This window comes from Leguminivora glycinivorella, chromosome 12, assembly GCF_023078275.1.
Source record: "Leguminivora glycinivorella isolate SPB_JAAS2020 chromosome 12, LegGlyc_1.1, whole genome shotgun sequence".
In the NCBI taxonomy this organism is placed as follows: Eukaryota; Metazoa; Arthropoda; class Insecta; order Lepidoptera; family Tortricidae; genus Leguminivora; species Leguminivora glycinivorella.
This window is the reverse complement of record NC_062982.1, coordinates 19,489,694-19,512,864: the sequence shown is the minus strand read 5'-3', so window position 1 is coordinate 19,512,864 and position 23,171 is coordinate 19,489,694. Positions and strand designations below refer to the sequence as shown.

General features: G+C 36.9%; 1 protein-coding gene across 1 annotated transcript in view; it reads left to right on the top strand.

Annotated features, from left to right (window-relative positions):
- Positions 1 to 23,171, top strand: part of LOC125232035 (adenylate cyclase type 2) — a 348,143-nt gene that overhangs the window by 277,973 nt on the left and 46,999 nt on the right. Inside the window, 1 exon segment of the mRNA XM_048137646.1 lies at positions 10,284 to 10,496. Within this exon segment, the coding sequence (XP_047993603.1) occupies positions 10,284 to 10,496 (213 nt within the window).

Here is a 23,171-nt window from a genome sequence, read left to right as displayed (position 1 = left end):
CTCGTTAAATGTAGTGAAATCTGTATAATTTCTTTGGGTAGTGCTTGACATGTCATTTTTCACAAAACATTTTCCTGGATCTGTTCTTCGTGATGCTTCCAGATACAGAGGTGGATTTAAACGACGAAGAAGTGGAGCCGGCAAAGTATTGCAGAACCTGTGGAATACAATTTTTATTTTGGGGGAATCCCTATTTTAGTTCATTACATAATTTATTTTGCTCAAAATGCAGAGCCGACTTATTCTATTTTATTACATAAATGTAACACGTAAAAAGTAAATGTTATCAACAGAATACGTTTTTTTTTTATTAAATTATTTAATTTTGTAGTAAATTTTAACCCAAAACACTTGTTTTTTTACTGTTTTTCCTGAATCATACTTAGATGTCATCTATTAGGACTGCCAGCAAAAGCACCTGTCAGTTATTCGGACAAGCGTATTGACTTACGTTTTATTTAATTTTGAGATTTTTTTATATTATCACTGTATGAAACTAATTGCATTTAATAAAGTTAAAGGTCACATCTCCCAAAAAAGATGGATATGTTTTGTATAGATGGGTAAATTATCGTAATATCACGAAACACATAAATATTTTCCCTTAACCTGTCGAGCAGTGGTACATCCACCTTATATGGATTTATTTAATCTTTCAAAAACCTTTATTTACATAAACATATTTAAGTACAAAATTATATAAGAAACTAAGACTAAACTTAAAAGCTAGCTGGAAATTACATACAATTTCAACTTTTTATATCCTACTCAAGCTACTCTTGATTACAATTTTCGCAAAACGAAACGAGGAAATTAAACAAAAATCTTCTAAGAATTCGCATGCAGAAAAATCAATCATCGCGACACAAAACAGGAAAAACAATGCTAACCCGGTCACATTACCTTATCTTATCTTATCCGATATGTTAATAGCCCGATTTGTTTTATTTAGGCCAACAATTGTTCTAATTTTATCAAGAGATTTAGATAAGTTTAGTGCTAGTGAAGTTGATAAAATATCGATTAGATAGCAGGCATAATATATTTGCCTGTCCCATTATATAAAATTTGCTAAATTGTTCCTATGTTTTATCATTGGAGCTCTCTAAGCGCCTTATAGACTCTTCTGGTGCCAGAGGGCTGGCCAATACTTTACTCAGCGGATCAGCGTGCGTAGCCGAATGGAATTTCTCCGACGCCAAACGAAAACGAAACGCCGCGCCAGTTAGTCGGGCTCTGTCGCGCCAATACGCACGAGCGATAGAGATAGATATCTACTAGCGTTTCATTTTGTGAGCGTTTCGTGAGCGTTTGTGCCATTCGGCTACGCACCCAGCATTGCTACCCAGCAGGGCAACGCGGCCAGCCTTCTGCAAATGTTGCGTTGCGTTACCCAATGGGCCAGACCTGGGCCAAATTTTCTATTTATAAGTTTTAATGTAGGTAAGTGTTTATTGTATTATTTTGTATGTAATTTGATTATTACATCACTATATTTTTATGAATAGTTCAAAAAATTTCGAACTTTACTGTTTATTGTATTATTTTGTATGTCATTTGATTATTACATCACTATATTTTTATGAATAGTTCAAAAAATCCCGAACTTTACAGTCATATATATACTTTTACAGTCATATCGAGGGAATATGTATAAGTTAATTAATGCGTATTTTATACTGAATTAAATATAAACCAGAAAATAAAATAATATTTAATTATCTATTTAGTAAATACAACAAAATTTCTTAATATTTCAAGGTATATCTTTCAAGAGTTTCAAGATACCTACCTATTTTTAGTATTTTTATAATCACTTGCAATATTATCGGTTTAATTATCTATAAATAACTTTGGAAAGATGTCAGCAACGCAATAATAATAGATAATGACCTGATAAATCTATATTGCTTAATGATAAAAACTACGCTAAAAACATGGACGCAATATTGACGTCATCAAGTCAAGTATGTTTAAATAAAAATAATTGAAAAGATGAACTCTAAGATAAATTACTGTTTTTCTTTATATTATTTTATAGTATTACATTTCCCAGTTCAGTAAAAAAATATAAAAAGTACATTCACTTGAAAATGTTTCTGAATTCGGAACAAAATAATTCGTAACTTGAAACCGTCCTTGTTTCGGTGTTCCAGTTTCATGGAAAACTCGTCAAAACAAAGGCGTCACATTTTTGAAAGTGGAAAACGGCACCGTTAGTCGGCGAAGTGACGAGTCACGACCCATAAGTGGGGCGAGTGACACATTGTAGACATCCTTGTGACGTATGACATTTGACGGGCCAAGCTGAACAAAATTCTTGGTAGGATCATAAATTAAATATAACAAGATCATACCATCCCATACATTAAAATGCGACCGCCTAAGACCGCGCTTACACTCCACCACACATAGATGGCGCCACAAAAAAAAGGTCTTGTAGCTTTCGATTATACTTGTAGATGGCGTTAAGTGTCACTTTTGACATAGATTTACGGCTCGGAATTGACACTTAATGCCAATCTACAAATAATCGGTGGCAACAAGGCATTTTTTGTGGCGCCATCTATGTGTGGTGGAGTGTAAGCGCGTTCGTAGGCGGTCGCATTTTAATGTATGGGATGGTATGATATTGTTATATTTAATTTATGGTAGGATCATTGGAATTAAGGCTTTCATCTCTGTATCCTCATGTGGAGTGCGTAACGGTCGATGTAACTTTTTTTGATAAGTATACATTTTAGTCGTATTAACGATAATTTGATATGATTATTGAATCATATGACAACAAATAATATACATACTCACAAATTGTATAATTCTTATTCAATATAATGATCATTTTTTCGAATAACAATTATTATAACATACTTTGAGTATAATGCTTATTTCTGATTAAATTTATAACACTAATTTCTTCTAAAGCACATTTAGAATAACATTCTTTTGTACAATTAATTAGATCCATCATTTACCAGAAAAGTAGGTTAAGTTAGGTTAGAACTGTGATCCTTAAACATATGTACTGCATACATACGACTACAGACGAGTATGTTACTATAAATAAATAAATATTATAGGACATTCTTACACAGATTGACTGAGGCCCACGGTAAGCTCAAGAAGTCTTGTGTTGTGGGTACTCAGACAACGATATATATAATATATAAATACTTATATACATAGAAAACAGCTATGACTCAGGAACAAATATCTGTGCTCATCACACAAATAAATGCCCTTACCGGGATTCGAACCCGGGACCGCGGCGCAGCAGGCAGGGTCACTACCGACTGCGCCAGACCGGTCGTCAAATACCAAAAAAGTTATACCAATCATTACACACCCCCTCATGTACACGGTACAGTCACAGACAATACCATTGCACAAAATGAAGGCTGCATAAATATCTGACACGCTCTTATTACTCTTAGAAATAAGATTTGACCACAGAACACCCCACTAGAAGCCTAATGCAAGCGATATTGTTCGAGACCACAGAATATATAATAGTACAAGTATAATAGTACAAGTACAGAAGGCCCACTGCTTTGATGTTCACGAAATGCCGCCTTTTTAAATGCCTACAAAATTCTAACAAAGAAACGAGCCGCACGTGCGCAGCGTCGGATGATAGGGTTGCCTATGGATTAAAACGAATTAATTTTCAGATAAAATGTTATACTGTTTATTCAAGTCTTGACTACTTTCTAGGTATATATCTGTATTTATATATCTTTGTTTAAGCCTTCAGTATCACAAGCCTTATTGAACATTTACGTGGGACTTAATCAATAAGATATGTGTAAGATTGTCCTATTTTATTCATGATGTCTATTTAACTAAGCATTATTAGGCATTTCACACGTGGACATCGCATATGAACCTTAAAAAAACTCGCGACGTAAAGTAACAATAGAAAGTGCGAACGTGCGTTCCGTGAGAACACGCGCCACCCCTCATTAGGCCGCGAACTCGCGGCCGCTAGCATGTACTTGTAGCGCGGCGATAGAATCGCGGAGTGAGCCGCCCCTGTCGAGACGCAAATCACCAATTCTTGCGGGGTGAGGCGGGAGCGCACGGTGCTGCCATTGGTCGTTTCAAATAATAGCGCGCCTTTACGCTTAGCCGTAGGGATGGGAATGGGACATGTCTATTATAGACAATGGTACCGGTACCAGTACTGTGGTGAATTTGTTTTGCAACAAATTATAATATTATAGCAGTTTTTCTAACTTATTTATATTTCTTTAGTTATAAAGTATTATTTCTACAAGTAATGGTAAGAAATGCGCAAGTTAGGCGTTTTACAAGCTTTTATTTAACTTGCAATGTTAGTATATTCGAGTGAAATCATGCTACTTTTAAAGCAGATATTTTTAACCGATTGAGCCGAAATTTCGCACACATAATTGTGTAAATCATGTACGATGCAATATTATGGTATCATGGAGCTGATCTGCTGATGGACCAGAAACGTGGCCCTAGATTAAATTTCATATCTGATTATGATGTTGACTTCATTCCAATAAGGCCTAGTTACCCTTCGGGTTGGAAGGTCAGATGGCAGTCGCTTTCATAAAACTAATGCCTACGCCAAATCTTGGGATTAGTTTCCAAAGCGGACCCCAGGCTCCCATGAGCCGTGGCGAATGATGATGATGATTGTTATAGCACCTCAATAAAAATCATTCTAGTAACTAATAACTAAACTGTGCATTTTTACTTACGTTTATTAAGTTAAATTACCAACTAAATATTCTAAACTAATCAATCAACTAAATAACACTACAGACTCTACAGATTCTAGATAATTATTCACAATTACAAATCTGCTTTCTTTTATATTTCATAAAATGGTAGCACATGGTACGAACGGCAGTACGAAGTTCCCGCAACAGACATAAACTAACATGGCCCCATCCCTAGTCGTTTACGTGAAAGGGATAGCATATCGCATTGTTAACTAGACAAAAAGGGATGGACGCGCCTCGGCGCCGCTCAGTACAACCATATTGACCAGAATAAATGAACTCCGCGGATAATAAACAATATTCAAAAAAAATAATTAATTTGACTTAACTGTGGAATGTTATTCCATCTTTTTTATATGTGGAAGTGTTAGAAGACTTGCCACACCACTTTATGCTGCAAGAGACCATTGTTTGCAACCAAATTTAATTATTTAAGATTTTTTCCCGAGCGGACACGAACACTGTTAGCGGGTCGTATACTTGGGCGCTACTGATCGGTGTCGCACGCGTTCAAACTTTTATACACCTGATTTGTCGTATGCTTGGTGACCGCGAGTCGCCCTGTAAGGGCCGTCTTGTTGTATTGGTCTGTGGATTTGACAGATATTGTGCAGTACAGAGTGAGGTCGCTCAGAAGATGCCTGTTCACTCTTGATTTGAAGGTTACCGGGTTATATGAGCTCGGAAATATAGCCGCCGACCTTACCTAAATACAAAACCTACATAGGTACCTACATAGAAAACATCCATGACTCAGGAACAAATATCTGTGTTCACCACAATAATAAATGCCCATACCGGGATTCGAACCCAGGATCGCGGCTAGGCAGGGTCACTAGTCACTACCCGCTAGGCCAGACCGGTCGTCTTTATTATTCGCCGGACTCATTCCTGTACTAATTGCTTCCCTACAGTACCAATTAGTTACTTATACACCCTGTTTTTATTGAATTTAGTTAATTTTAAGGGAACATTCTTTAGATCAGATAGAATCAATTTCTCTAAGAAACTAGGCTCTTAACTTTTACGGTTATCTAATTATAAAAAAAAAAAAAAACTGAACGCCGTGTGCCGTCAAACACTTGACAATTAATTTAATGTTATGATTAAGGTCCTCTCACACTAATTAATCAATTTATTATGCAAGGAAACGAAAAAAAAATATTTTTTTTTTTTGGAATTTAACAAGAAGCGTTATCCAGGGTGGTTCCCGATGATTGACCTAACTGCGTGTCAAATTTAACGAAAAACAAAAAAAAAACACGGTGTATTTAATTGACATTTTTACAAGATTTTCCTTCTATTACATATTACATTTTTCAGTAAAATAAATCAAGGTTCATAAACTAATTACCAATTTCGTGTCAGTGCCTCGCGTTTAGGTACCTAATTAATTAGTCTGCTTAAGGTTATCTTCATGTGCACGCAAATCAGTTTTGCATTGTTTTTAAACTATATATCAGCTGATTTTTGCGCCAAATTGTTACAAACATTTCTAGGAACATGACTGATGTTAAAGTCTAGTCTAGACATATTTAATGATTCATGTCACAAGAGTCACCATATTACTCTAGGTATTAAATGACCTACCTAACTTAATCGCATTTTTTTAATAGCCTAAAATTATATTTCTACTTCTTTTGTCCTCGGCTTCGCTCGTGTTAGAAAGAGACAAAAATAAGCCTATGTCAATCTCCATCCCTTCAACTAAATCACGTCAATTCGTCACTCCGTTTTGCCGTGAAAGTCGGACAAACAAATGGACACACACACTTTCCCATTATACTATTTTATATACTATGCAGTTCCTTTCCTTTACATTTGCGCCTAAAATAATATTATAGCAAAACCTTCATAGCTTAAATATATTGCTCATTAATTTAAATTAAACTGTAGATATTGAAGTCAGTAGAATGCTTTTATACAGATCTCTATACTTTTTTTTGTACCCCATGATAAATTTACTATGCAAAAAAACAAGACTATTGCTTTTTATCCTATGGACATAGTAAGCCCTAGTTGAAACAAAGAGATAAAACTAACCGCCAACAATCCAGAGTTTTATTTTTAATTATCTGCCGACATCAAACTGTCAACAGCAAACAGAAGTTTGAAAAAGTCTCATCACGGAAAGCCCAACTTTATAGCCAGGCTAACAGATTACTTACCTAATAGATAGATGTATCATGTCAAGTTTAATAAAAAAATGGTGGAGATCCAACTGTAAGAGCATGCAATTATAACTGTGCTAATGTAACACGTAATGTAATGAGAATGAGATGAGAATGAGATGTGATGAGATGCCAGAGGATGTAAGACTAAAGTATCTTAATGAGAAACATATTAAAAAATATATTAAAACGCATTTGTCACAATCTAACGACTTACTTTACTGTTCGACTGGAGCTGGAAAGCGGTAACTTCGTTTAGCGCAGCGGCCTGAAATTTGACGTATTCCAGCCGGATGACAGACAAAAATATTTATTTATTTAACCTATATTGCACAACATAAAGTACAAATGGCGAACTTAATGCCTTAAGGCATTCTCTACCAGTCAACCATAAAATATTCCTGTCTACATCTCCTAATCCGAATACAATTGCCGAATTTTCCCTACATTGGATCCTCACTTATATTTTTTACAAATCGGACTCATTAGTCGGAGACATCGGTCGACGAATCTTATTTCTTAGTTTAACAAACTAAGGTTTTGGTTTGTTTCGATATGACATGGGCTATCTCTCACGCTGATTGATGTCCGCGAAATACAATCATTGGCATGCAAATTTTTCGAATTAAAAATTACACGAGGAAATTAAAAATTACTCATACTTCCATATCGATAAGGTTTGATTTCGTATGCGTCGCATCCAGAGATGTTAACTATTTGAAATAAAAGCATTTCAAATGGAAATACAAAATACCTATTTTGTATTTGGTATTTTAAATACTTTTGTGGAAAACTATTTTGTATTTTATTTGAAATACTTTTTAGTACAAGTATTTTGCATATTCTACCATTTCAAAATACAAAATGCTTTTTGGCACTTTTTGACGTAAGATACATGGTACCGAGCGCGTATTTCATTTTTTCTTTGTCTGCCTAAGTTATGTACTGACCGGGACAACACGTTCGGAAGCGCTTAATTTAATGTTTTACAAAAACACACTTATTTTCAGTGCTATCAACATAGTGGTTCCTATAATAATTAAGGTTCAATAAATAGTAAGCGATTTGTTGCAAGATCCCTAAGCACCCTGACCGTGGACATCGAAAAATCAGGGAAAATCCATTTATGATTCGTATACCTAATGACTGTAGGCATTTCTATTTAGTACAGCTGTAATGCATTATGCTTAATTAATATTACTATTATTTTAGGATTTTTTTTTCATATTTCATACATATTGCAATATAACTATTACATTCGATTTTTCTAATATTAGGTAAAAGACATGGAGACAGTCCATTTTTGGCTTCACTTTTTAACGTGCTAATGTTATAGAGCCAGATTTCTGGGCTCTCTGGTGATTCTGTGTTTTAAACCAGGGTGGTCAGTGGTTTTTAACACATCTTTAAAATAAAAGTTTTACCTTATGTCAAAAAAGTATTTTATTTGAATAAAGGTATTTTGAATATACCTATTTTGCATTTTGTATTTCAAATACCTTTTTGTAAAACTATTTTGTATTTTTATTTGAAATAGGTAAAAAACCAAAGTATTTGCATTTTGTATTTAAATACATTGCACTACCTCTTTTCTAACATCTCTGGTCGCATCGCCGTCGCGCGACCATCGCGCGACCGTCGCCCACGCAAGCCACGGCGTAAGGCGGAGTCTAAAGAGATTAATCTTCGATCTGAGCTTTCCAAGCGGATTAAGGTTTCATTTCGAGAAAAAGCTTGAGAGTCCAGACGATCAAACGATTTGATTATGGTATTCAATGCAAAAAGTTTGTCTTATAAATTAGAATGAGATTGCGATGGACATGGACAGTGGCTTTCCATTACTGTTGAGGGGGAAACTCCAATTAAAAGTTGGGATTTAAATTAGAGTTTTTTGTGATTTTTTATTAGAGATCTCTAAAATTTGGGGTTGATAACTCGTTAGCGAATGTTGTTGTACCTATTTACATGTATATGGGCATTTTCAGAATTTGATTTGGGTCTCCCCAATTAGCGTAAGTTGTTAACAAAAATTAACTGGTTGTTAGTTTTGTGACGACAATTAAGCATCAAATCTGTCTAAAAATTTACTTTTTTCACATTCTGAATGTAGATTATCGCTGAACGTATTTTTATTGTAATTTTATGCTTAATTATCGTCACAAAACTGACAGTGAGTTAATTTTTGTTAACGACTTACGCTAATTGGGGGTCTCAAATTCTGAAAATGCCCATATCCAAAAATAATAACACAAAGAATATCATGTGAACTTCTCCTAAAGGTTTTCTTGACGCTATGGGCATAACAGATTGGCGCTTTACGGCACTTAATTTTTTTATGGAACCTGCATTTATTTGGTGGCGATGTGACTGGTATTATTAATCTTCTATGTGACGGCTGAACACCGTACCTAAGTAAATAGAAAAATGTAATATGCCTCTTTACCTATTTTACATAGCAATCATAGCATACATAATTAATTGTTGCCTACAATTCGCCGCATTAAGTACGCTTTAGTAGCACAGGTACGTTACGATCCAAGATAGTATTTAGCAAGACTATTCACTTCTAAAGATTAGAGAATGATGGGTCGTCACTCGTCAATGGGAGTACTACGTAGACACATTGGCACCGTCTCGCTTCCAACGGACCAAGATAAAAGCGGGCGCAGCGGCAGAAAGTGCTATCATAATAAATACAAAAATACAAAGAATACCTTTTTGTACCTTTTGGCGTAGAAAGTCTAGGTCCATGGGGTCCTAGCGCGAACAAGTTTTTCACAGAAATCGCGAAGCGTCTGGTTGAGGTAACAGGCCCCGTAGCCGAATGGCATTTCTCCGACGCCAAACGAAAGCGATACGCCGCTGGCTCTGTCGCGCCAATACGCAAGCGCGATAGAGATAGATATCTACTAGCGCTTCGTTTCGTGAGCGTTTCGTGAGCGATTGCGCCATTCGGCTAGCCACCCTGGTGACCGAAGATCTGGCGACTTCCTCGCACAACGTATCAGCATTTCGATGTAGCGAGGAAATGTCGTCAGTATCCTTGGAGCAATGCCTCAAGGGCCTATTTTAGACATTAGCTAGCTTTTAAGTTTAGTCTTAATTTCTTATATAATTAATTATGTACCTAAATATGTTCATGTAAATGAAGACTGAATCCATACTAATATTATAAATGGGAAAGTGTGCGTCTGTTTGTTTGTCCGTCTTTCACGGCAAAACGGAGCGACGAATTGACGCGATTTTTTAAGTAGAGATAGTTGAAGGATGGAGAGTGACATAGGCTTCTTTTTGTCCCTCTTTAACGCGAGCGAAGCTGCAGGAAAAAGCTAGTTAAAATATAAATCTCTTGTTTCAGGTGAAACGCTCAATAATGCTCAAAATGGCGGACGCGTGCGCCGACGCGTCCAAACAGACCCGCTTCCACGAGATGCACGTCCAGAGACATAACAACGTGAGCATCCTGTACGCGGACATCGTCAACTTTACGCCGCTGAGCGAGCGGCTGAGCGCGTCCGATCTGGTCAAGACGCTCAACGAACTGTTCGGGCGGTTCGACCAGATTGCTCAGGTTAGTACAAGAAATACTTGTGACTTGGTCGCCGATAAGAAAACTCTTGCTTTTGAGACACTCTCATGTGAGTAAGTTGGCAAAAAAAACTACTATCTACTATCAGTCAAAATCTGCAGGAAAGGAGGAAAAGGTGTGACATTTTTAACCCGTCACCACACGGGGGTAATCACATTTCCAAAAATGTCATATGAAAATATGAAATACATTTATTTAATTTATTCACAACGAAGGTTACAATACAATCATATTTACAAAATTACAATTAAAATGTAAAATTAAATTAAGTCAATACAAATCATGTCATACACTAAAACTAAAATATTCCTCCCTGGATCGTACCTGGCTCAAAAGTCCCCATTACTCCCGCTGCATTACCCCGCTGGACGGCAATGGAGACCTGTTGGACCAGATACGACCCAGAACGAGGATTGCAGCCCCTCTCCCGCAAACGACGCCCTAACTCCTTGAAAAAGGAGCGAGCCTCTGAGCCCCAAGGCCCCGCCGTCTCAATCGCCACCGGCACAAAGTCGTAAGCCGATTCCAACGCGGAGTACTTTGCGTGCTTAGCCTTTGCCGCGGACTCCGCTGCCGAGCCAGCACAACCTGTAGTCTGCCTCAAATGGGATGCAGCGTAAGTTGCATCCCATATAAGGCAGCGCCCCCTACGCCACGGGACCAAGGTCAGCCCGTCAGGCCTTTTACCATCGGTGCAACTCAACCCTGGCGGTTCCAAGACGCACGGCACATTAGCCGACACTAAGACTCGGCGCACGATCTCATTAATAGAGTGAAGCCTCGGGAATCGGCCAGCACACCTCTGACAACTAAGGCCGTGGTGCCCATCTTCCTTCACTGACTAAGACAAAGAGATGCACAAAATTATAGCTGACATTTATTGTACAGCATAGTTACATGTTATGAATCATAACTTACGATCTAAATATGTTATTCCTGAATATCAATTCAACTTCACCTTAGTTTAAAATGCATAATAGTTGTAGTTTCACAGTTTGAATTTCAAAATGTCCGCAAGTCAACGTGAATTGGAAATTCAATCGCGAATTTAATGTATGTTAGTTTAACACTTGAAAAGCAAGCGATTCAGGCTTGAATGTGTCGGGAAACACGAACGAAGTATTTGAGCGTCGTATTATAACGCTTTCTAGCATTTGCGAAAATGTACTTTAGTGATTACAGAAACAGTTGCTTCTAGGATTTCGTGGCCTAGAAAAAATATAAGCGCCTGAATATAATTGAATAGCAATAACGTCTGTCGAGGGAACGCTAAATATTGGGAATGTATAAACGTTAGGCGTAAATTATGTGCTTTTGTGTCGAGCGCAGACTGTGGAGTTGAGAATATGTAATAGTTGTAATTAGTGCGTTTGTCACGGAAACGTCATTAAAATTCGCCTTGCCGTGTGTTAATAATGAGAAAATGCCTGCGGCTCCTTTGTACGGCATATGTATGTTAGTAGCATAATTATTATGAAGCTATTCCTTGTTAGGCTGTTAGCAGAGTGTGCGCGAGTTAGATGAAAAGCAACGGAATGATAAAGCGCAAATTGTGATAATTATATGTAGCGTTATTTTATAAAAAAACGGTCATATTCATACTTAGGTATTTGACTTAGGTACGTATTTGTAATGAAGGAAGAACTTAGAAAGAAAGTCAATGGCACTTAATTTAGTCATTTCGATGTCTCATTGTTGTGAAACATTTCAAAATATTTCGTTTGTCAAAGTAACTCTATAAAACAGAACTAACAGCCGTCAGAACAACTATCAAACTTAAACCACACTTTTCTAACTGAACATCCCGTTTGCAAGTTTAGCGAAAGGATCGAAGCCACAGCGATCCATAACATTAACAAGCAGTTTCAGAACTAACGCCAACAAGCACGTTCAAGTGATTTCTCACGCAGACGGCGACATTTCACGCTGAGACATGTTTTGCGGTGTTTTGATTATACTAAGTTTTTGTAAATGTCATACGATTTTTTTTTATTATTATAAATGGGCTTACTCTTGACCACAGACTAGCCAAAGGCAAATACGTGGCCTACGATGGAGTGAGCTCGCCCAGAAGATGCCTGTTCAGTCTTGATTTGAAGGTTGCCGGGTTATATGAGCTCGAAAATATAGCCGCCGGCAAGGAATTCCACTCCTTGGCAGTGCGCATAAGAAAAGAAGAAGCAAAGCGCTTCGTGCGGATTCGTGGAATATGCACCAAGTAAGGATGGAGACCGGCCGTGCGTCTAAGAGTCCGATGGTAGAATGGCGACGGTGGAATAAGCTCGTGTAGCTATTGAGCACACTCCCCGAAGTGCAACCTGTAAAACACCGACAAACTAGCGACTTTCTGTCGAAGGGCCAAAGACTGTAGCTTAGATTTCGAATTATGTATTTTTAATCCCCGACGCAAAAACGACGGGGTGTTCTAAGTTTCACGTGACTGTCTGACTGTGGCATCGTAGCTTTCGAACGGATGAACCAAATCGATATACTATTTTGAATTATTGCAAAACACTTCGTTGAATTATTGAAGGCATTCTCGACTGGGACCACACTTGGACACACGCTGTAGTTGCATCTCGCATAAGAAAGTAAAGTCATAACTGTTCCCTGATGTTTGTGCTATCACTTGTTTTAGTTTTAGTTTAGTTCTTAGCTTAATTTATTAAGTCAGGGTCCCACTGAAAATCAGCGCCTCGACTTGCCGTGGCAACATGCTGAGTGGGATCCCATTTAGCATCTACTTAGTTTGTGTTGTATGTTACCTCTACCTTGTATTTGTCGAATTTGATGTTAAATAAGGTATATTCTATTCTAAAGTAAGTACATAATTATGTGAAGGATATTTCCGAATGTTTAGGAGATATCAAAAACATACTCGAAAATAATTCAACAATGTGTCTAGATTGGTTGACTGGAAAATAATTGCATTGAGGTATTGAATAGCCCGAATATGTTTTTTAAAGTGAAATTTCAATCGTGTCGAAAACATTTTGAAATATTTTTGCATGATCAATCTTTGTTAACTTGTTATATTTTAGTTTTATAACAATATACTTTGAAAGCCCTGTGAATATGTTTATGCAGTATCTTCCCCTGCAGTGCCAAAAAAATTATAACTTAATTTTGGTGAAACGCTAAAACGACGAACACACCTACATCTACATTCAACACCATTGAAATTGAAAAATATGTACATAAAAGTTTGTCTAGGTATACAGATCTTTAACGTTTAATTTAACAGGTAATATTTTAAATTTGTACCACAAATATACAAGAATTTCATATTAAATTGATATTTACAAGCCCGTTGCTATTTCATATATATATAATGAAATTACCTCGCTGTAGCAATATCAGACTCAGTTATTACACATTCATACGACTAGAGATATAAGTAAATATCATATTGAAACAACCGTCTATATTAAGAAAATTATTCAAAATGTTACTGTTATTTTTAAATAAAATACTGAGTTACGTTTCTCCTTCCATGCACTGTATAATAAACCCGTAACGTAACGCTGTTATCCAAGCTCCGTTGAACACTGCCAAATTGAATAACCCCCGTCTAAGACTCGAAACATAATAGGTATTACGGCGGACCAAAGACTACACAATAATACAGACAGTATCTCTTATGCCCGTGTGGTGATGGGTTAAGAATTTCACCACCCTCCTTCTTCCCGTGGGTGTGGTAAAAGGCGACCGTGTGATATGGATTAAATTGTGGCGTAGGCGAGAAGCTGGCAACTATCAACCTGTCACTGCACTGTCACAGTTTCGTTTCCTTTCAACCCCTTATTTGTCAAGAGTGGCACTGAAACTTGAGTAGGTTCATATGGGATACAGTCGTGATTGTATCTCTTTGCAAACATGAAAATGTATATAAATAAAAAAAATCTAATTATAGCTGTACTTACTTAATCCAAAAAAACCCATTCTGTCAAAGAACCGGCCTCGGAACTACCGAAAATTGACACCCCTTGGCCCCCACGTTGCCACTGTAAACTCTTTCCATGCTGTATTAACTTGGTCTGGCTCTCGTAAACCGTATAATAATATTATTTCTGTGTATGTATTGAGAATCTTCTTTAGTATTATTACGATTAAGTTACATAAAATAATCACAAATTTAGTTCATCGATTATGGTCGCTGACTAGTATTTGTGTGTAACCGTTCAAACTTCATTTTAAGAGGCACGTGATGCAAAAATTATCGGAGACGGAATCTCGCTTTATTTCTTAACCGTCTGCATTCTTTAACTGTCTCAGGTCTTAAGCAGTTGATAAAATATCAAATAACAAACTTGAAAGTCTTGAAACAACTGGCGAGTCAAGCGTTAAGATTGTAACGAACGGAACAAACAGTGGATGAAAGAAAACGGGTTGAAAGCTTTCAAATTGCTCCTATTGAAGAACTTAAACTAACTTAGTATAATCAAGTATAATGAATGATCTTGGATTTGCAAGGATTTGATTATTTCAGTAATTTATCGGGTTGCTCACATTCACCGCATTTGTTATTAAAATATGTGGCAAAAAGTGCGAAATTTCTTTGGAAATATGACATGGGCAATCTTTTTTGACGAAAATATTATGTCAGCTAAGAAGTGTCACATTAACGGTGCGATCCGTTGCTTCGATCAATCGGACAGATATATCGATACCTCTGGGTTCAATTGGCGTAAAGGACATTTTGGCGAAAATAGTTATATATACAGTTTTGTTCAGAATTTCAAGCGCTATCGATCTGTGTAGTTAAAATTTCGATATCTCTTAAAAAGTTGCCTTTACGACCAAGATTTTCTACTATAGACTTGCAAAAATAGCTTTTCTGAAGGGGCGTAAATATCAAGTCATTAATTATAAATTATTATTTGTGTCATAAAGGAAATCTACAAATAAAAATATAGTCGTAAGTCACCTTGATATATATTATATTGTTGCCCTTTAAGCCCTTACTTTCTAAGGATCACTTTCTATAGTAGTGTGATAAAGTTGGGCGTAAAGGACAAGTTTTTTTGTTCTTCGTCCTTTACGACCAGCACTAAAAATATTTTATCCGCAACTGTAATCGATATCTTTGGGTTCAATTGTCGTAAAGGACATATAATGCAGGTTTCCAAGAGAAAGATAAACCCACTTTTTTGTTTTTTTGACCTATATTTGTGACGTGTATAAGAAAAATATGCAGATTACGAGTATCTTTAACCTAGTGTAACAACCGTAGTGATAAACTAAACGATTGAGAAGATAGATGGTTGTAAAGGACAGGTCAAAATGCTATTAACGTCCTTTACACCCATGATTTGATAGGGTCGTAAATGACGGTCTTAGATGATTTTTATACAAAGTCGGGGCGTAATTGTAACCGAAATCGTACAAATGTTGTGCTAAGTTTACAATTAAAAACTGGAAAAATGTATCAAAACGTAGGTACTTAATATGGCATAGAATAGCTACATTAGTCTAATGCAGTGTATTATTTATCTAAGCTATCTTAGCAACAAAAAAGAACAAGACTAATATTTCATATCCAGTTTTGTAATAAAGAAACAATATTTGCTTAAAAACTATCTAATACTTTGGCAACAAATTTAAACTTATTTTTTTAGTATTCGCCGCTATCTGAATAGTCAGTAGGTTACGCATTCAGTCTTTAATTCTAGCAGGGAAACGCTTTCGTATATAGTATTATTATACTGCGGCGAGATGTAGGTAATTAAAAAAAAAACACTATGGTAATCAGGGTACGCACAAACGCTCACGATAATATCTATTTCGTCGCTATATATCTTTATCGCTCTTGCGTATTGCACCAGCCGGCGTATCATGCTTCCAATTTTATCACTTATCCACGTGGATAAGACATCTGTCACTCTCACACTGACATACTTGCCAAAGCGTGACGGATACTTTATCCACGTGGATAAGTGATAAAATTGGAAGCATAATTCACCGGACTGCATTTTTGTCGGCGTCTGGCAATAAACTTTAACAGTAGACTATACTAACATTTAGTGCGACAATAACAGGTGCGTTTCGCTAGCGAATGAGCGTTAGCGTTTGGTGACTTGGCTAATATGTACCCAGGTACAATACAATACAATACAATACAATACTCTTTATTGCACACCTCACATAGTTTACAAGTAATACACAAGAAACAAAACAAATTAAACAGAGGTAACAACAGGCGGTCTTATCGCTGAAGAGCGATCTCTTCCAGACAACCTTTGGGTACTGGAGTTAATATAATCAGAATATATGGTAGGTGGCTCTAAAAATATGAGAAGTAGAATTTAAATACAACCAAACAACACAAAACACTCATTCAAATAGACATACATAAATAAGTATAACCATAAACATACATAAACATACACACATAAATCTAAATATATAAAAGAAAAAGCTGACTGACTGACTGACTGACTGACTGACATATCAACGCACAGCCTTTTTAGGGTTCCGTACCTCAAAGAGGAAAAACGGAACCCTTATAGGATCACTCGCGTGTCTGTCTGTCCCTCTGTCACAGCCGATTTCTCCGAAAGTACTGGACCGATTTACTTGAAATTTGGCACACATATGTAAACCTGTGGCCCAAAGACGGACATGTAATTTAATTAAATGAAATTTAATCACAGGGGCCACTTTTGGGGGTAACATTGAAAATTAAAAATCAAAGTTATTAAAACTATATTGTGTTACATATCAAATGAAAGAGCATTTTATAAGCATTTGAAGTATATTTTTTTTATTTTTTTTATTTTGGTAATTTAGAAGTAATTTAAGAAAATACGCAAAAAATGACCATTCCCCCCCCTTATCTCCGAAATTACTTAGCGTAAAATTTTCAAAAAAATACACAGGATAGCCCTCTACCTGTAGATTACAGGAAAACCTATTAGAAATCTACAGTCAAGCGTAAGTCGGACTTAAGAGAAAAAACTCAGATTACGAATTTCACTCACTGCCGCTGCAAGTAGTTACTAAACGTCTTAAAATGTTGTAATCGCGTTGGACAGGTATAAAGAAATTAATTTCGGTTTCGTTTGTTATAGAAATTGTTAAAAAGAAAAAATCATTTTCCAAAATGACTTAAGTTCCTACTAAAAAAGAGGCGCTTAAGACCGTTTAGAACTTCACTGACCATAATATTGCCCACATAGGTCCAAAAAAGGTGTATATATACGAAAACAAAAAAATTGTGCCATCGACAACCAAAATCAGAAGTCCATTTTGCTCTATCTCTTATCGTTTCCGAAATATACGCGAAATCTAAGTACGAAATTTAATGTACGTTGCCATTACATTTCGTCAGGCGCTCATGACCTGTTTGTATGGAAATGTCGAAATCCGACTCGCACTTGACCAATTTTCATAGAAAGTTGTGTTTTATTATAGTTTTGAAGGAAGTTTCTTGTTTTTAACCACCAACGCAAAAACGACGGAGTGTTTTATAATAATTTAAGGTTTGACGCTTGACATGTCTGTCTGTGGCATCATAGCTCCCGAACGAATCAATCGATTTTGACTTAGTTTTTAATGTTTAAGGTGAATTCGACGACAGTTTTTTTTGTACCACGTAGGTGGGAAACAGGCATACGGTCTGCCTGATGGAAAGCGGTCACTGTAACCTATGGACGCCTGCCACTCAAGGAGTGGCACATGTGCGTTGCCGACTCATTAGAAACTTGTACAAACCTGTAGGTACTTAGAAGGGGCCTGGGTGCCGACGACTCAAAGGACAATCTATTCTCCTAATTAGTTCCGTAGGTCCTCCCTCGTTGAGCTCTGGCTGCCTTACTCACCGGCAGAAACAATGAGTTTACGCTCTGTCTTGCGTGAGCGACGGGCGACGCGACGCGATGCGACGGCGATGGCTCAAGGTCATCGCGTATCCATCGCGCGAAACTTCGGCACTAGCATTTGGTGATTAGAATCAGAAGATTCGCCGTCTTTCACAATGTGCAAATGGTCTAGCGGGTTTGACTTCTAGGTGGAACCGTTTGCGCCATGAGTGTCGTGAGTTCGAATCTCGGCTCACGCAATCTTTTTGCATTTTTATTTACTTTTTTTCTTTTATGTTCTACTAGCTTTTGCCCGCGGCTTCTCTTGAAAGACGGACAAACAAACAGACACACACACACTTTCCAGTTTAATCAGTATGGATTATTTGATTTTATTTACCTGCTTATTTCTTTCTCTAAGATTCTACTTTCTTATTTTTTTTTAAGAACTCCGGGTTTTATACTAACAAGGAAAGTTTTAAGTAGCACACAATAATACTGCATTTTGTTTTTATTAACTTAATGTTTATTTTAATCCATACTAATATTATAAACGGGAAAGTGTGTGTGTGTCTATTTATTTGTCCGTCCTTCACGGCAAAACTGAGCGACGAATTAACGTATACTATTTACTTATAACGAATGCTATTTACTTAATGATGAAATGAAAAAATGTCATACAGTGTAACCCAGTGTTTTTTAATGCTGCCATCTAGTGTCGACTGGCATAACCACTACACTAAGAGCCCTTATTCCTTAGAGCGTTCATCAATTTCGTGAAATAGCCATTGATAGATGGCGTTGGCGCTCGGTACGCGAGCCACCGGTAACGCAACACACAGGCAAGAATGATCTTGATAGTTTTGAATTTAATTGCTAGTAACAATTCTTTTGGTTTCATGTGTTAACTTTTTTGTAAAGTTTACAAGAGATAAGAATATATTATTATTATATGGTACCTACTAATTGTAAGTAACTTAAAATAAACAGTTTCAAAGAGCTGAGCTGTGTGCAAAAAATTACATGTGTTATTGGCCCGGCTAATGAGATCAAACATGGTCGAGTTACGATAAGTAGAATAGCAGTTCTGTTATTCATTTCCTGACTCGATCATGTGACCTTGGACATCATCGAGATCGACGCTGCTCATCAGTCCAAATGTAATAAGCCCAAACATAGTGGAGTTATAATGAGTAAAATAGCAGTTTTGTTGACCATATCCTGACTCCACCATGAAAACCAGAACCTCATCCTGGGGGCCGGTTTTTGAATCTCACATATGGGATTTGTCACTAAAATACCGGTTGAAAACAGTGAATTGCTTAGTATTTTCAGTGACAATTTTCTGAATTCGAACGCGTGAGACTCAAAAATCGGTCCCCTCCCCTGGTCCCGAAATATAATAATAATTCAAACTCTCATCAGATTTCAAGTAAAATTTCTTGGATAAAATTGCATGTGTAAAAATCAGGCGGACCGTATGCCTGTTTGCCACCAACAGGATCAAAATTTGTTTAGTCGCAGTACCTATACAGCACTTCTCAGAACTATCTAGCTGCTTACGCTTACGAGAGCACGGTGCGCCGGACTATCGAACGTAGGTCCACTGTCTATGAGCGCTGGGCGCAGACTGAACTGAGCAGTGAGCGGGCCCGTGTCAGCAGTGTATTTTATTCGAATTTTATGTGCTTTAAAATAATAGTACATTACGATACAAGTACGTAAAAAAGGAAGTTCGAAACGAGTGGCGATAAATTAAAACACGACCGAAGGGAGTGTTTTAAATCGACACGAGTTACGAATTTCCTTTTCGCACGTGTATCGTACGACGTTTTTCAGTACAGATGAGCCTCCGAAGTTTCGACCTGGCATATAATGAACCACTTCTCGCACTAGTGCGTAAAAAAAACACCATCTGTACTGAAAAATATCTATCGACACAAAGGTATGTCTTATATGTATGTTTTTAGGGTTCCGTACCAAAAAGGTACAACAGGAACCCTTATGGTGCGACTCTGTCCGTCTGTCTGTCCGTCTGTCACATTCCTAAATATCTCGAGAACTACTAATGCTATCAACTTGAAATTTGGAATAGTTGTGAACATTGTAAACCTCTACAAATAGAAAGTATAATTTTTTTAAATATATTAATTTTAATTGTAGAAAATGGCCAAAATGAAAGGGGGCAAACTGTAAATTTCAAGTTACTAGGTCAAGTGGGGTATCGTTGGAAAGAGCTCAAATTGAACGTAAATAAGCTATTTTTTATAATTTTTTTGTTGTGGAAAAAAAAGAATTTTGAAGGAAAATGTAAAAAAAAATACCGTTCCCCCCCTTATCTCCGAAGTTTACCAACGAAAAATTATGAAAATTTTAGTAAACATTGGTTTTATGCTATATATTACAGGAAAAATATAATCGTGTTTGTATTTTGAATACTTTTTTTTTAATTCACAAAAAACTTTTCAGATTTTTACTTTCAATTTACCCACCCTTGCGGATGTATATCGTACTTCAAATTAATACGAGATGTTACGTAAACCATCTTCTGTCCAATAAAGTAAAAACTGTTTAAATCGGTTAACATTATAAAGAATTAGCCCTGAAAAACCAGGTCGCGCAAATTAGTTAGCAAATTGACCGGGAGATGGCGCTATACACTATAATACTCATTAGTGCCTATACTTTTGTCTTCTAGTCAAGTCATTAGAGTTATATGAAAATATGAGATTATTTTTACTAGGTAGTTTGAAAGAAAGTTTGTACGGAACCCTCGGTGGGCGAGTCCGACTCGCACTTGGCCGGTTTTTAGATAGGGTTAGGGATAGGGATAGGGATAGGGATAGGGATAGGGATAGGGATAGGGATAGGGATTGGAATTGGGATTGGGATAGGGATTCCATTGGGATTGGGATTGGGATAGGGATAGGGATAGGGATAGGGATAGGGATAGGGATTGGGATTGGGATAGGGATAGGGATAGGGATAGGGATAGGGATAGGGATATGGATAGGGATAGGGATAGGGATAGGGATAGGGATAGGGATATGGATAGGGATAGGGATAGGGATAGGGATAGGGATAGGGATAGGGATAGGGATATGGATAGGGATAGGGATAGGGATTGGGATTGGGATTGGGATAAGGATAGGGGTAGAGGTAGGGGTAGGGGTAGGGGTAGGGGTAGGGGTAGGGGTAGGGGTGGGGATAGGGATCGGGATCGGGATCGGGATCGGGATCGGGATCGGGATCGGGATCGGGATCGGGATCGGGATCGGGATCGGGATAGGGATAGAAATAGGGATAAAAATAGGGGACGGGGACGGGGATAGGGATAGGGGAGGGACGGGGACAGGGACGGAACGGGGACGGGGACAAAGATAGAGATAGGGACGGGGATAAGAATAGGGATTGGGGTCGGAATAATCGGTCGGCAATCGATATTTAGGCAGTGTAAAATGCAGGTGGCCCAGTGGGAAGGTATTAGTAAGTAGGCATCGGCGAGTATCCTGCATCCGTAAACTATTACATTCAATGTGCTGTAAGAAGATCGTTGTTTGCTTGCCTTTTATATGTTTACGTTTGCAATAAGTATAAGCAAAATGGAAAAAATTGTAAGCGATAATGCAAGGAAGTACTTTTTACCCTACCGACCATAGCGTCGAGATACTGGCTATGTAGGTTGTATGAAGTTTCCCCAGTATAAATATTTATATAGGTAAAATACATACATATTCGCACCTACGCTGTGGTCGCTGTGTAACAATTCTACAATCATTGCAAGAATTTCTTTTAAAACAATATTAATATGTGTAAGATACAGTCAGCCAAAACCGGACCGTACAGCAAATAGATCAGTTACAATGGCCCTCCAGTCGAGAATTGCCCCGCTTTACCTTAATCGAAATAATCGCGGACAGATGTACCTACAAAGAAACCTACGGATCCAAATGAAAATCTTATTTTTTGTAAACGTTTCAATAAGAATACTTTTATTACGCGGGCGAAGCCGCGGGTAAAAGCTAGTATATATATAAAAAGGTTTATATTCATAGAGAAACAAACAGTGTCATTCATAAAATCTAAGGAAGGGAAAGATAGTATTCTTTAAGGTTTGATTTAAACGAGGCAATAGATTGAGAACGTCTTAACTCAACAGGGAGAGAGTTCCACAGTCGAATAGCTTGGAAAGTAAATGAACGATTATAAAATTAAATACTAATTAAATATTAAATACAGGTACTTAAAGCATTGACTATAATATTTCTAGGATTGAACTCATAATTAAGATTATTCTTATTTAACAGGTTTAAGACTAAATAACAATCTTCTGTTTTAAAATTATCAAAAATATGAATCAACATAGTAGGTAGTCTTGACTACAGTTTGTATACGCGTCCTAACTTGCGTTTATAAATAAGGACTTAACTCTTAGTTATTCTTAGAACTTCTTTCTACTTTAGACTTAAAATTACTGTCGTATTAACATAGTCTACTATTCACAGTTGCTGATTAAAGTTTATGTGATTACCATTAGTGCTTTTATATTTACTATACGCGTCCTAACTTGCGTTTATAAAATTTATATTTAGACTTAAAATTACTGTCGTATTAACATAGTCTACTATTCACAGTTGCTGATTAAAGTTTATGTGATTACCATTAGTGCTTTTATATTTACTATACGCGTCCTAACTTGCGTTTATAAATTTTATAAACGCAAGTTAGGACGCGTATACAAACTGTAGTCAAGACTACCTACTATGTTGATTCATATTTTTGATAATTAGAAAGAAGTTCTAAGAATAACTAAGAGTTAAGTCCTTATTTAATAAGGACTTAACTCTTAGTTATTCTT